This window comes from Tachypleus tridentatus, chromosome 7 (genome assembly GCF_004210375.1).
Source record: "Tachypleus tridentatus isolate NWPU-2018 chromosome 7, ASM421037v1, whole genome shotgun sequence".
In the NCBI taxonomy this organism is placed as follows: domain Eukaryota; kingdom Metazoa; phylum Arthropoda; class Merostomata; order Xiphosura; family Limulidae; genus Tachypleus; species Tachypleus tridentatus.
The window spans coordinates 188,237,614-188,254,643 of record NC_134831.1 but is presented as its reverse complement, the minus strand read 5'-3'; the positions used below and the strand labels follow the sequence as shown (position 1 = coordinate 188,254,643).

Here is a 17,030-nt window from a genome sequence, read left to right as displayed (position 1 = left end):
ACAAAACTCAATTCAAGTATATAATTGGATCAATAATCAAAGTAAAAGACGAAGGATGATTGGACAAAATGATGGCCACACCCACTTTCAGCTTCCACAGTGTCAAAAACCACCAATTTATGTAATGCTAACCCACCTATTCCCACCTTGTTTCCTCACTTTTTGGTGCTCCCATTCCTATTTTCTAATTTTTTATTTAATTTCTTTTACAAATGTTTCATAGCTTTTTTCAGTACAAAGTGTCGTAAGTGACTGAGCTCTTGGCCTATCCTTCTCGTAGTTTTTCTTAGAGCTAACTCTAGACAGTACAAAATGTCGTAAATGACTGGGCTTTAGGCCTATCCTTCTCATAGTTTTTCTTAAAGCTAACTCTCGACAGTAGAAAGTGTCGTAAGTGACTGGGCTCTTGGCCTATCCTTCTCGTAGTTTGTCTTAGAGCTAACTATCGACAGTACAAAGTGTCGTAAGTGACTGGGCTCTAGGCCTATCCTTCTCGTAGTTTTTCTTAGATCTAACTCTCGACAGTACAAAGTGTCGTAAGTGACTGGGCTCTAGGCCTATCCTTCTCGTAGTTTTTCTTAGAGCTAACTATCGACAGTACAAAGTGTCGTAAGCGACTGGGCTCTAGGCCTATCCTTCTCGTAGTTTTTCTTAGATCTAACTCTCGACAGTATAAAGTGTCGTAAGTGACTGGGCTCTTGGCCTATCCTTATCGTAGTTTTTCTTAGAGCTAACTATCGACAGTACAAAGTGTCGTAAGTGACTGGGCTCTAGGCCTATCCTTCTCGTAGTTTTTCTTAGAGCTAATTCTCGACATTTCTTGGTACTGTTACAATATTTTTCTTTTATCTAGCCTGTGATTAATGGCTAAGGATTGATTTGCATATTTAGTATTAATGTTTCCAACCTTATATCTAGTCTTGCAGTAACGCTCTCTTCCCTGGGATATATTGTTTAACATAAGACTTTTCCCCTTTCTTTCCTTGAAAGGCTTACTTTAAAAATCACAATGTTGGGAATACGTCATATCTTTTGCCAAGGAGGTTATTTATGTAGCGTTATTGTTAAACAATGTGCAGCCAAAGAATATGACAGTTCAAAAAAGAAATTTTTCAATTTTCTCGATGAAGCAGAGCAATTATTAAAAGAAATAAGCATCGAAATAACATCCAACTCTATCCGGAGAAACGTCTTTATCCAGAGAAGTCTCTAACGCAGAAAGTTAACAGAAAGTTTAGCATACATTATGATAATGTTAACAAGATAATAAACAATGACTTGAAGATGATGAAAGCTCACAAGTCAAGTTTTCAAGGTTCCAGTTACAGCTCGAGATCTTCGGTTGTTTTCGTTTGAAAGATGGCCGACAAAAATGGATTCAAAACAATCCCACTCAAATACACACCTCTCAAATCTTTGTGTAGCTCCAACATACTTTCGTACCTTCCGCCTATTTAAAAGCGGTTTGCAGTGGAAGATAACTACTATTAAAATGCCCATGTAAAGCTTCTCAAGAAGTGCAGTCTCAGATTGATCTCCTAACTTCCGCAGAAGTTTGTTAAAACAGAATTTACAGTGTAGGACATTATTGAATAACTAAGAAGGAGGACGTTTTTCTAAATGTTTTTTTGTTTTGAATTTCGCGTAAAGTTACACGAGGGCTATCTGCGCTAGCCATCCTTAATTTAGCTTATTTAAGACTATAGGGAAGGCAGCTAGTTATCACCACCCATCGCCAACTCTTAGGCTACTCTTTTACCAATGAATGGTGGGATTGACTTCACATTATATCGCCCGGACGGCTGAAAGGGCGAACATGTTTGGTGTGATGGGATTCAAATCCGTGACCCTCAAATTACGAGTCGAGCGTCCTAACCACCTGGCCATGCCGGGCCTCGTTGTTCTAAAAACAGCTTATATTTAGAACATCGGTTTTATATGGTTTATTTATACGGTTGGCTCTATCGACAAGCTTCCCCAGTAGCTCAACAATAAGCTTAAGTATTTATACGTTAAAAATTGAATTTTAACATATGTAGAAGTCACACGCAGACAACTTGTTATATAGCTTTGCTTGAGCACAAAGAAAGGAGAGAAAACAAGAAAAAAATGCTTTCGTTTTGGGGCCTGGTCTTTAGGGAGTTCGACTCTCAAACTGCGAGTTGTTGGTTCGATTCTTGTCATCAAATGCGATCTCCCTTTCAGCCGTGGGGGGCATTATAATATTACGGTCAACCCGACAAACTCTTGGTGAAGAGTAGTGCAAGATTTGACTGTCTTCCTATAGTTTATTACTTCTAAATTATGGATAAAGCAAACATAACCGTTAGAAAGGTCTTTAGTATTAACAAGCTTAATAGATAACTTTAATAAGTAACTAAGACAGATATAAAAATAGTCTGTCTGAGTTTTCTGTCCTAACACGTTGAATGATAAATATAAATATTTACTGGTTCAAGTTAGACGAGTTAAGAAACTAATGACTACTTTTTACAATACTTCCAATACTGCAAACCTTTCCGTAAAATTTGAGCATACAAAAAAATATAGGAATAAAACTTATATATGTAGTACAGGTGAATATGTTTCCTTCTACAGACTTGAACTGCAAAGGTTTTTATGTCGATGCTAAAAACAAAGAAATACGTAATACGCTGCACGTGACACTGAATTTCATGTAATTTCCAAAATTGTGAAACTCGATAAGTGCAACTTGCACATGATTGATAGCCATTTTATAGGTTTCTTTACAAACTAGGCCCGGCATGGTCAGGTGGTTAAGACGCTCGACTTATAATCCGAGGGTCACGGGTTCGAATCCCTGTCACACCTAACATGCTCGCACTTTCAGCCGTGGGGGCGTTATAATGTGAGAGAAGTACCCCAGGAGTTAGCTGTGGGCGGTGATAACCAGCTGCCTTCCCTCTAGTTTTACCCTGCAAAATCAGGGACGGCTAGCGCAGATAGCCCTCGTGTAGCTTTGCGCAAAATTCAAAAACAAAATGAACTTTACAAACTAAAAGTAGGTACCATGTTGACTTTCATACTATTCAAACTCATTTGTGTATAAAAGATACATAAATATAAAAGCAGTAAATATAATACGTTATATATATCACAGCTATCTTTTTCACCGAAGATATCATTGAGAAGAGAATTTGTGACGTAGAGGCCTCATGCATTCTTTGATTGGCTGTAGCATTTGCTTTGAAATGCAGTTTCAGCTATTCAAGGTCTGTTATAACGATGAAGCGTATATAATACGTACAGTGTTTTATCATTATACAAGAAACCATCGGAGAAAAAGGAAAATTTTCTAACATTATATATATAATCACTAAACAGCTGGTTCACTGTATAATATCGAATAATGATTTAGGTGAAATGTAAATTATTCACACACCTAAACTTAGATTACAGTATGGTGATTTACCAGGACTCAAAACCCTATAGATATTCATTTAATAACTGTTAAAAGAAAGGCGCAGTTAGTATATAATGTTTAAATAGGTTTACAAATACATTAATGAGTAAAAAAAAATGGCTAAAATCTAAAAACGTATGCAAGTCATATCCTGCTATCCCTTGTTTGTTGTTACACATCCAGAAACTGACGCAATGAATATTACATTTAAATGTTGTGGTATTTGAATAACTATTTAATGATTATGTACCCATGTTATAGATTTTTTTTTCTTTTTCACCAAAGGCTACTTTAAAATATCTCATAAACACCATAAGCATTTTATGTACTTCACCATTATGAGAGTTCTAACTATATTTCATTGTTTTGCTGACCAGAAGAAGGACGTCCCAGCTCGAAACGTTGTAAATATTAAAACATCTTTTTTTGGTAGAATAATTTTTCTTTCTTTTGTTTACGTACGCATTATAAATATATTTTTATTTAATGTCATTGAATATTGTAATAATAGAACGTTTCTTCCGAGGTGTTTATGGTCATACGAAAAAGTTTCTCAATTCGAGTGTATCGCCAACATCTGTAATACATATATATAATATTATATTTGTATTTTAAAGGTGTCACAAGTATTAAACATGAATCCCTAACAAGGAAAGAATGTATAAGTCGCTGCCATTCTATGTTTATTGCATACATTTGGGAATTATCATGCTTGTTGTAACTCGCTCGTGACGAGCACCAGGTTACATTTTGTGGGAGTTTCAAAATGATACACACACGGTTTTAAATAAATATCGTATGTAAGTCATATACTGCTATTTCATGTTTATTGATATACATCCAGAAACTGACGCAATGAGCACTGCATTTAAATATTGTGGGAGTTGAAAAATGGTGTTTACATGGTTTGATATATAGAATGTCTTTCACTAAAGCTATTTGAGTTATTTGTGATTTTTGCTTAACCAGCAAGCTGTAAGAGTAGCTATTAGTTTCTGCTATATATTATTACTCCCGTCACCGGTGGTGGACGGAGGTTATGGATTTTCCCCTGTGCGTGTGTCTTTGTCAGCAACATTTCTCAAAAACGGTTGAATGGATTTGAACAAAACTTAGTACACATTTGGAATATGACCCAACTTAGATCTGAGTATTTTGTGGAGGGTAAAGGTTAGAGGTAAAAGTCATGAAACTCCAAAACATCCCTATCTGCTAACACGGCGACCGATTTTTCACACTATTTTTGCTCTGTATCTTGATTTTGATGAAACTTGGTGAATATATATAAAATATTATTACTAGTTTTTTATTTTAGTTTTTCAAATCATCAAAGAAGGTCGTTGAATTTAAACAATGTTCAGAAAGTGAACTTCAATCTTAATATACGCGCTGCAGGATGAAGGTCAACTTGTATTCTAAGTTAAATATCCTTCTAGACTCTAGAGTGACCATTAGTTTCTATTTATGCTCAGAGCATTGGCTAGCTCCGATGTAGGCTATGCAGGGTGGAGATCTATTTGCTTGCTAAGTTACCTGCCTTTATTAGCTGACTAGTATTTCCTAAGCGTGTTCAAAGCACTGGCTAACTTTGATATCACCTGTATTCAGAGAACAGTGCTGTTTATCCTTTTACTCAAAAGTTGTTTTGATTCTACGCGACAATAAACTTGCGTTTTTGTGACTATTTCGACACAGGTTAATTTTATTGTATTTGGTTCGGCTTATGTACAAAATTAACAACTAAAAATACACGCTAGTGCTGTAGATCATCTGTATGCATCCTTATACAAAAACAAGTACTATGAATAAGATTAACATGTTCAAGAATTATGTTAGCACTAATTTCTTTCTTCCGGATTAACAAGATAACGTCATCACCCTTTACACTGCTCTGTGTATAATCCCTCCTCTTGTCTTAACTAGATTAATTAGATTTCATTAGCTATTCAGTAAACGTAGGCTTAAGCCTACATATCGTAATAACATTCTCAGTAAACAACAACTTCCTTCACAGCTGCGGACTGAAATCATCCAGGTATACCAGTCTATTTCTGACTAATATTCCTCCATAATTTTAGGCAGTATCTTCGGCTACCTATCATGAGGGATTTGACATGATTTAACACTAATAATAAGCACACACTACATTTTGTTCAAAGAAGCCAGTTACATGTGTCTCTTAAGTGGATGTATACTTCGAACATTTTACTCTATTTCACAATGACCACGTGATCTGCTCTGGTCTATCCAAGTCTCGAACGGAGCAACGGTCTGTCATGCCAACTGTAATATACGAAAATCATCTGTGAGCTTCTTCACATACAGGAAATATGAGTATGTTCATATATAAATGTATATATTCTAGATGAATTCGTGATTAATTAGCGCAGCCTTCAGCATTTAACCTCAATGTTTCGGACAAATAACTATTGAATAAACTCAGTGATGCTAAGTTTAAAGGTTTTCAAAGGCAAAATTACTTGTAAAATTGGAAAGCAATTACATGTGAATAAAATCTTCACGATTCCAGCTGCGTCTTGCACCAGGAATAAACACAGAAATCCGCCAGCAATGAAGAGAATCTTTATTAAAAAACGAACGGAAATATGATTGATGGTAGGAAATATGCCAAAAGTTAACGAGTTTAACTGTATCTAAAGCACTATCACTGTGTCAAATTTCATCAAAATATGCCTAAAAAATTTCAAGATATTTTTGTCACATAAAAATATACATGTGTTTGTATACTTACATGTATGGAACATAACTATAGTTAGTAACGAGGTCTATCACATTACTTGCAAAACATCGCCTACAGAAGAGCTAATAATGTTCTCCCTTTTTCAAAATATAAAGTAAGCCTAAATGGTATATACATACTGTTTCTAGCCTAAGAGTTTGTATCAGTTTACAAAATCCAAGAAATGGAATCAAATCTCTATACCCTTGAAATCATGTCTATAACAGAATCCCTCAATGTCAGCAACCCTAACTTGCTAGAAATTTCCCCCAAGGGAAATTTTTTTCTATTTTATTCTATCAATAATAACACACTTAAAAAGTTTAGAGAATCAAGATCAAGTGACGTTGTATATGACGCAATACTGTGATCTTACAACTTAAATTTCGTTTTATTTTTACTTTCTATTACAAATCTAAACCTTTGTAAGATAATCTTCAAAACTATCTATCTCTATTTGTTTCATATACATATGTAATACAAAAGAGCATGTACGCATGAGTGTATACTCAAAGATACACGTACGTTACATAAATCACATAACTAGATTAAAATATATTTCACGAGTATCGTTTATTCATTGTGATGAATTAGTTTCATTGACAATACATGGAGAGGGTTAGGTGCGTTATATCAAAAAGACTTTTGAGCCTCATCACGTCATTACGATTACAGTCCATGTCGCCAAGTTCGACGCCACTGAGACAGTAGCCTTGAAGCCTTGTTTTCAGTACCAAAGGTTTAGTCGTGAAACTGTCGTACACAAAACATATCTTTCCTAGCATACGGTTTCCCATAGTTGATTTCAACAGTCCGATCGCATAGAAACCTATAAGCAACTTGATCGGCATGTTTTTGCACGGAATAGCACGAAATAGCACGAAACAGGCTTCATTTTTTGGCTGCTTGATATGTGACAATTTAAATGGAGGGTTTACTTGAAGTCATCATATCTTGGTGAACCAATATCCTATTAGCCTCGTCCCTCTATAAGCCAGTATTTACGTGTGGTGCGAAAGATCCAGAACATTAGTATGACAGTCAACAGTGTTAACTTTGGTAAGTACGCCCCCGATTCTCCACTTGAGCTTTGTTCTATCGTTGAGATTTCTTATCAAGGTTCACATACACTTCGTCAAACGTCACCATGTACTGCCGTTTCTTGAAGACTAGGTACCGTTTATTTCCAGTTTTATACACTTGGTAGCCCTTTCAACATCTTGTGTACACCGAATAAGTATCACTCTTTCAGGTAAATAACCTTCATGATTATGGTGGATACTTTTGTCTGGGACATGTGAACAACCTTTGGTACTCATGTTGGTGTTCGTGGATTTTCATCTGTTACGAGATACTGCATTTTGCTTACCATGATTAGGGTGAAATTTCTTTCAATTCTTTTGTCCACATGGTCCTGCCACTCCAAGTTGATTTGTATTCTTCTGTCTTAGAGCATCATCAAGTACAAGATATACCACCGTCTTTCAAATTCTAAGTCCCAGATCTGAAAACACCTTTCGTGATCTGAGTGTATGAATAGTTTATTTGAAAGAGCTTTTTCATAAACGATCTATTTTCTGTGGCACCACACTGCTTATGAAACGCCACATAATGTCAAAATGTAGTCCTGATGTCGACTGCCATTTTATATTGGTTGTGACTGACACATGATTTGTTGGTGTGAATGTTCAAAATCACTCTAATATAACATTCTTAACCTTTGAATTGGAATATAGTTGCTGCTAATAGCTTATAACAAAGTTATCGAAGTAAAGTTTTCATCAAGTCAGTTAGCATGAGAAAGTTAAATTCAGCCCTGATAGTGTTTCCGATCAGTTGGCGGAGAATGTTAGAGAAGATCATATCCATGCTTCTCTAAGTGCAGCGCCAAGATCTATGACATCACACGGTAAATTGAGCGTTGATGAATAGCTCATTTGGTTTGTTTGTTTGTTTTGAATTTCGCGCAAAGTTCCACGAGAGATATCTGCGCTAGCCGTCCCTAATTCAGCAACGTAAGACTAGAGGGAAGGCAGCTAGTCATCATCACCCACTGCCAACTCTTGGGCTATTTGAATACAAAGTGGTTAAGAGGTCGGTTGACAAACAACGGGGTGACTGGCTGCATATTTTATAATATCGTCTATACTTTCATTCACACCATAAATGAACAACTACCGAAGCATGTGGCCCGGCATGGCCAGGTGATTCAGGCACTCGACTCGTAATCCGAGTGTCGCGGGTTCGAATGTTCGTCATACCAAACATGCTCGCCATTTCAGCCAATTCAAAATAAACAAATAAAATAAACCGAAGCAGGGTTTAACTATTTTTATACTAAACATATAATTAAATCCAAGTCCTCTGTGAAGAGTAAAGGTACCTAATGGAGTTGTTACAAATTCTGATGATCTCAACAAACGTCTAAAAACAATGCAAGAAATAGGTCTTCTTGATTTTAAGTCAAAGTCATAAAGTCTGTTGTTGATCGGAGTACTGTGGTATAGCAATCGCTTTTAGAGTTGGTGAACCGGGTTCGCACCCGTGCAATACCATTAAATACTAATGGACTTAAGCTGTGAATACGTTATAAAAATGACAATCAATCTCTTACCGTGGACGGTAGCATTACGGCTGTCATATCTCTGGCCAAGAGTAGAAAATTAAGGACAACGGCAAACAGCCTGAGTATTTTTGCCATAAACACAAATACACTTTATTGTTCCTTATTCTGAGGTCACTGATTATCACACAACTTGTTATCCTGAAGTCCAGTAGATAGTAGACTAAACCTAACGTAAGTGTTATCCAAATATTGGACATTATGAGAAATAGTTATTCTTTTTCTTACCTTTCCCAGGCTTTCTAACATAAAGAACAGTTACTTAATAATGTGCCCGAAACCTCACCACTACAGACCATAATACACCAAAAAGCTTACTTAAGATTTCCAACATTTGAACAACATTAAGAATCTATACTTTCATCAGAACCCTCAATCCGACACTATCACATAATTTTCAATTACCAAGGCAGAAACTGAAACATCTGAAGGAAAAATGAGGGTAGTGCTTTTTCACAGCGGGTAACATGCTTAAAATGTGTTAAAATAGTCGTGTGTTCTCACAACAGGACATGCAAAAAATACATACAACTAACGTCATATGTAGAATTGGATGAGGTGTCAATATTCATAACATACTAAATGTTTTTTTTCTATCCTCCAGAATTATACAAAAAAAACTACACATTATACCTATATTTCTAAAAACAAGCTAACACTAGCAGAGAAAGGTTCATAAACAATTTATTTAACATTGTTAACAACAAAATTTAAAATCCACGAAAGTTTTCGTCTTCAAAATTTAATTGACGAAAAGTCCTTGACTTCATTTTGACTCATGTGATCGTCTCATGGGACCATCACTGACCAGTCATCAATTTGTGTAGCTAACTGAAACGGCTGCACCAACCGAATAGTACAATCCAGAAATGTTTCTCTTCTTGGCCCACGCATTGTTTCGTAGCATAGTCTGATTTCTTGGTAAGACCAGGTCTGACGTTTTCGTCAATCCATTACACGAGATCTGTTTCCATTTCAGACCAGAAACCAAGTTTTCGACTCCGAGCAGCTTGTTTCTGCTTTATCGGGATTTAGATCCAATGGAGCTGACCATTTGACCCCAGCACACTTCATTCCTGACAGAATTTCACTCGACTCCACTGATGATCAAGAAGTTTCCTTCATTTTTTGTACTTCGCTTCAATGATTGTTTTGAATATCGCACAAACATATACGAGGGTTATCTGTGCTAGCTGTCCCTAATTCAACATGGTCCTGCTTGCCCATGTGATTAAGGCACGCGATTCGTAATCAGAGGGTCGCAGGTTCGAATCCACGTCACACCAAATATGCTCGCCATTTCAGCCGTGAGGGCGTGATGATGTACGGTCAATCCCACTATTCGTTGGTAAAAAGAGTAACCCAACAGTTGGCGATGGGTGGTGATGAGTAGCTGCCTTCCCTCTAGTCTTACACTGCTAAATTAGGGACGGCTAGCACAGACAGCGTTCGTGTAGCTTTGCACGAAATTAAAAACAAACAAACAAACAAACAGTTTGGTTTGATTTGAATTTCGTACAAATATACACGAGGACTATCTGTGTCGGTCGTTCCTAATTTAGCAGTGAATGGCTAGGGGGAAGACAGCCATTCATTACCATCCACCATTGACTCTTGGGCTACTCTTGACCATCACATTATAACGCTCCTACGGCTGAAAGAGTAAGCACATTTCGTGGGAGGGGGATTCGAACCAGCGACCTTGAGATCGCGAGTGCAGTGTCAGTGAAACATAAAACAAACAAACAATCGACCACAACAGTATCATTATCTTCAAAGGGGAGATTGGAATCATGAATAAGAAATAATCAGTTTCACAGTAAAGCTCAAAAATGTAGTGTTAAAGTAGATGCACTATGCATTACATGGTGACTTCCATAGCGATATTCGAAATACAAATGTCACTTCTGCAATAAATATATAAGAAGGACTGTATAATTCCACATAGATTTCAACATTTTCATAAATATTTAGTTGTCTCTTTCGCGTTTTAGGAGTTGTGTCGAGTTTCACTCATCGACATCTATCGAAATAACCCTAAACCACCGATTCATGGAATGATTACCTTGTTGACCATCCTATGATCAGTACTAAAATATTCTAGTTTGGCTCTTGTGGCAGATCTTGAGATTATTATAGCTTAAGAAAAAAAAAAACTATTTCACTTTGGTAAACAAAATTTCACCATCGACGATCATATATTTTATTCAGAAAAATCCGTATATATTACAAACTGTTTGGAAAACAACTAGCGTAGCTACTTGCTCAATATGGTTTCTGGCAGTTTCAACCATCATACCAAGTTTATACGTGAATGAAGCTACTACACGCATTACCTGTTCTAGACAGTGACCAATGATCCTAGCATCCTACCAATATCTTTTTTCACCTACAGACATTCTATTCAAATTACCAACCCCGTATTTCTGAAGAACTGTGAAAGAAATTATTTTTATCGATAAAACCAACTTAGTATGTAGAATAATATACTTTTGAAACATGACGTAAAAGGCAAAAACCGTAAAAAAATATCCATGGGGAATTCACTCACAAACCTCTCTGTCTCGGTGTTTGGGTATTGTATGTTCGTACCCTGGAGGGTCAGGTTCTCTTTGACCTCTTCCTCCTCCCCGTACTTATGTGGTCTTGCAGTATTTGATAGTGATAGTTACTTCATTTTTGGGTAAGAGTGAACTAAATATTACTCCGATCCTTTTCAGGGCAATGTCCATGTATTGTGGTACATATATGGTTATTATTTTACCCTATCAGCTGGATGTCAAGTTTGTTGGTGGCACTTTTAAAAATTTTTTTATTCATTATATATATATATATATACATACAATATTTATTTATTTATTCAAAAACCTCATAAGTTTGTTTATTTGTTTTTGAATTTCGCGCAAAGCTACACGACAGCTATCTGCGCTAGTCATCCTTAATTTAACAGTGTAAGCTTAGAGGGAAGGCAGTTAGTCCTGGACTACTCTTTTACCAACGAACAGTGTGATTGATCGTCACATTGTAATGCATCCACAGCTGAAAAGGCAAGCATGTTGGGTGTGAGGGGGATTCAAACTCGCGACCCTCAGATTACAAACCTAGCGCACTAACCACGTGACCACTCAGGGAGAAAAAAAACACCACCACCTCATAAGTATTTATACACATGAAAATTATAATAGCCCTAACATCATTTCTTTGGTTTGCTAACCCTAACGATTCAGCCGGCATTACTTATCAAAATCACTGAAGAGCCTGCGAGTACGTATATGTTTAAAGCTGAAAACCTAAGAATAAAACATTTAATGGAAAAGGAAAACACTGTATTTGAAACGGACAATGCAGAATTTTCCATAAACAGAAAGTTAAAGTTAACCGTACGTTGAAACATGCCGTTCATTTGTTGAATTTCGCGCAAAGCAAAACGAGGGCTATTTGCGCTAACTGTACTTAAGATGGAGGTGATAGATTAAGACTACTCTTTGTCAACGAATAATGCGATTAACCGTCATACCACAACGTCTTCTTAGATGAAAGACGAGAATGTTAGGTGACAGATTTTGATCCTGCAACCCACAGATTGTGAGTCAAGAGCCCTAACCACCATGGCTCAACTATACTCCATTATTATATAATTACAAGGAAATCGTAAAATAATTTTATAACAACCTAATGTGGAATGGGTATTCTTTGAAATTTAGGAAAAAATAAAGAACTAAAAATAGGATATCACTAAATTAATTTAAAAGGCTTCTAAGCTCTCCGTGGAAATCTAAAATGACATCCAATGGAAGATAAGAGAAATTGGGGACCTTAATCTGGCAGTCTCAATTGTGTTCCTTTCTAAGCCACGATAATACAATTTGATGAGCTTTGTAAACATTGTGTTTCTGTTAAAACAAATATGTCTGTATTTATAGTTAACCATAAATAACGCTTTCCTCATGCGTATTGCCGATAACGTCATGAGTAAACCTAAACATTTTATAACCTTCTTTTCCATAGAGATAACCTTCAAATAATCGGTACATAGGGATTACCTTTTAGTGTATATAACATAACACACGGACAATATGGGACAATTTAATTCTTCAAGGGTATCCTTTCACAATAACCCTTGAAATAATACCTAAACACAAGTTTGTTCCACTGCAAGTAATCGATTCTTTTCTTAACATTCTTGTAAAGTGTTGGTCTCCATTATTGCCGATGGGCACACATTCCATAAACATATCAAGCTGTTATTAAAATAAAAGTGTTATAAACTAGGCCTACCTGTCTTTTACATATCGTAAACTTGTGTCCTCGTGTCTTATTACAGTCATAATACAGCACAAACAAACCAGATTTTTGTCCCCTCAATCAGCCAGAAATTAATCCTATAAATTTCAAATATAGCCTCATTTATCCTTTTGTCAACTTAAGACACCTAAACGTTAACCCTTCGATCTATCAAATTATTCTAGTGGGTTTTCTCTAAATTATTTCCAATAGGTCAATATTCTTGTTTAGATAGAGACCAAACCTGTACATACTAATCCAAGGAAAAATAAACTGGTGAATTTTTATAGAAATAATTATCTCTTTGAATTTCGAATCAATATGTGATGTATTATATATTTAAAAACGGCTGGTACGGATAGAGAAGGCACTATTAGAGGAGCGAACAACGTTTCGACCTTCTTCGGTCATCGTCAGGTTCACAAAGAAAGGAGTTACTGACTGGTAGCTGACCACATGTTTGAAGGCAGTTGTGTAATTGAGTGTAGGAATGTAGAGGGCGTGCTTAGATGCTGGACATATTTATTAATATAGGTATAAAGGTGTTCCTTTGTATTGGTTTATTTTGGGATTGAGTTCTTGTATAAGTAAGGCTTCTTTAATTTTGCGTTTGTTTATGTTTGTTACTTTATTTAGTATTTAGGTGTTTTCTATGGTTATGTTATGTACATTTGATTTGCAGTGTTCGAAAACCCATACCAGCTGTTTTTAAATATATAATTTTCTCTACAAGTGGGTTTTCTCGTCTTTACAGAATATGTGATGTATATAGATGCACTATACAGTTCTATTAGGTTTATTTCTAACAACAGAATTCTTCCTCGATGACTCCAGTAGTTTATTCATGATTACGTAATGATCATTTCCTTCAATTAATTAATCCACTGAGTGGATTCCAGTCTCTCTGTCTATAAGATGTGTGATCCAAATTACGATAAACCAACTGTAGTAACTTGCACCTACTATAAATAAAGGCCATTTTCCAAATGCTTCTTCAACTTTGCACTTTAACTAAGTTATTCTGTAATGTACCAAAAAACCATTACCGGTAAAATACTCAAGTTTAATGTCATAAGCAAACTTTACTAATTAATTAATTATTCCCCTACCAATATCATTAACGTACGTAACAACGAAACAGAGACCCAATCACTGTGGTATTCTACTAGTGATAAGAGTCAAGTTTGATTGGACTCCATTTATAATTTTTTGTTTTCTCTCGTACAACCACCCTATAATCCAGTTAACTATTTGTTCTGCAACAGTACGAATTTCTTAGCGTATCTTCTGTGTCGTACCTTATAAAACTTTTTTTTTTAATTTAATTACCCCAAGTCCACACAAATCATTTCCATTATCTATAAAATGTGTAAAATACTCGAAATAATTAACATACCTGTAAAGCAAGATTTATCTTCAGTGATTCAATGCAGATTTTGTTTTTCCATAATACATTTCACCACATGATTTTTATTTTATCAGATTCTCTGGAATTTGTTCCACTATAAAACAAGGACTGATTAGCCTAAAATTTCCAGGGCACCTCTCATCGTCCCATTTAGAAATACAAGTAGCATTAGAAACACTCTAATCATTGTCCACTATATATTTACCTACCAAAAATGAAATACTATATTTATGTTTCTTTTTTATAACAAAACTGCACTGGACTATCTGCTGTGTCTATCGAGGGGAATTGAACCCATGATCTTAGCGTTGTAACTCCGAAGACTTTCCGCTGTCCCAGCGGGGAACAAAATGAAAAAGAGAGGCCGTCATGCCTGTACCATGACTCCATTTAAAACCATGGGAAAAGGTTTGTTTGCTCCTAGTGTTTTAAGGACTCTTTCGATCTTTCTACTTTCAGGTCAATTCCAAAATTTCTAATAAATCCGTAAGGTCAGGAATATTTATATAATATTTTCTATTGTAAACACTAAAGATAATAAAACGTTTAAAAGTTTAGCAGTTTCATACTTTTCGTAGATTCGAGGGTTCAGTTCCCATATTAATATTTTCTTATCTTCAGCATACTTAAAACAATCTAATTAAGTATTATCTGCCAACTATTTCTTATGTCGTTTATTTCTGGATTTCTTTTCAAACGATATCTCTAACTTTTCTATAGTCCTGTAAATCCTCAATTCAATTATTTTAAGTTTTAGGCTTATGGCATGTATCCCTAATTATGCTCTTTATGTATTTAGTAAGTAAGGTATCAAGTTTATATTACTAATATACAAATTTGATCTTTGACGTTTCCATGGCAAGCCCTCCTAGAGGTTTTTGCTGAGCTAGTAAAAACTGCTTAACAAGTGAACGTACTTCCATGTAAAGAAAAACGAACATTGGGTTATATTTTATCCCCATTTATTAACACATTAACCATACTGTTAATTTATGTTTATTCGGTTGTATTACGGTGACAAAGCAGTACGCTTACAAACTTACAACACCTCAATTCAAGATTCGGGAATTGTCCGTTGTGGACACAGCGTATAGCCCAATGTGGCTTTACTCTACACACACAAAAAAAACAACAACACAAAAAACACGATATATATAATTTATATCTATATATATCAACTTTTAGCGTGAATAAGTTATTTACGATTATATTCTCGAACTGCTGGATTATAGACACAGTTGAACCTTTTCCTTCTGACACCATTATTATCATACTAACTTAGGCAGTCAATTTATGCAATCTTTTGCTAGGAACGAAATTCAATTTTATATTAAGAATATCCTACTTTTTTCAAGTGTTATACAGTAAAATAATAATAATAATAACACTCTGTTTAATCCTTCGGGCTGTGTTTAGGTTTGGCGGCCGACTTGACATTTCAGACTTACGTGTTTTATATTTTTGATATTTTGTGTTGAAACGCCAGTTAATAGTATTCTAATCCTATGGCATTTTGCAAGAAAACGGATCATTCGAGCATCGCTGATGTTAAAATTAATATTTAGGTTAGCAACTTGTAATAGTAAAATATAATACTCAACGGGTAGACTACAAATGTATTTAAAATGTCCATTTTATAAGCTCCATCCAACTTATAAATATGTATGTCCTTGAAGAAAACCTGTCTTACTCGTACTCATTATTAGACTCAAAAATTCTTGTGAAACAGGCCTAAAGATAATTGCTAGTTATACCATTACTGACGAAGTTTATAGCCTACTTGTAAATTTGACTTTAAACTGAAGTTTAAAACAAGATGTTTATCTTACCTTTGTTAGCTGTGCTATTTTTTTCGACATTTTGTATAAAAGATCTGGCGGCATGCTACTAGGTTCGGACCGTTTTTCTTTCCAACAGTTTGCGTGAGTATTATGAGAGCTAGCTCTATGGTCCCGTCTGAAAGCCATCTCGAGCTCGCTTGGCTGCTATTAAGCTTTTCGGTTACTTACACAAACAATAATCGCATAACCTCACGGTGTAGCAGACGACACAGAGAGAGAGAAGTAGCCAACTACAACGTCTTGCTTTTCTTGCCTTGTCGTTAGGCTTACTGAAAGAGAGTATAGTTTTACATATTAAATTCACCAAATAACTTTTACTTCATTAACTTAAACGACGGCAAGATAAGGAATATAACATATCTAATTCACTGCAATAATTTAAAGAACGTTGCTGTTTTGTGACAAAATATTATTGTTTTTTTCTGAGTATTTACAAGAGACTACATTCATCTTTAAATCTTTAATGGCTAACGTAAGCCTGCAGGTCACGTCATAAGCTCCTGCCAACAGGTTTGAAACTAGATCGAGCAGGTAGCGTTATCTGATGGTTACAAAGAGAACTTAACTAATAATATTTTGCTGGATGTTTATATTTAACACAACTTTTTATGCTATACTTTATATAAGAAAACATTATTTTGCTTTCATTTAATATCACGATCAGCTTTACAGTGGAAATGTTTCAAGCAATTGAACCTGAGACGTTTCAG

The 17,030-nt window shown here is 35.5% G+C and overlaps 1 protein-coding gene across 3 annotated transcripts in view; it reads right to left on the bottom strand.

Annotated features, from left to right (window-relative positions):
- The window catches only part of LOC143257518 (protein FAM184A-like), a 104,848-nt gene extending 88,039 nt beyond the window's left edge, over nt 1-16,809 (bottom strand). For all 3 annotated transcript variants that reach the window (XR_013031895.1, XM_076516289.1, XM_076516290.1), the window contains exon 1: nt 16,309-16,809. Coding sequence is in view for 2 of the 3 variants with exons in the window: in XM_076516289.1 (XP_076372404.1) it covers nt 16,309-16,446 (138 nt within the window). In the remaining variant the exon portion in view is untranslated. The remainder of the gene's footprint in view (nt 1-16,308) is intronic.
- Between the last annotated feature and the right edge of the window lie 221 nt (nt 16,810-17,030).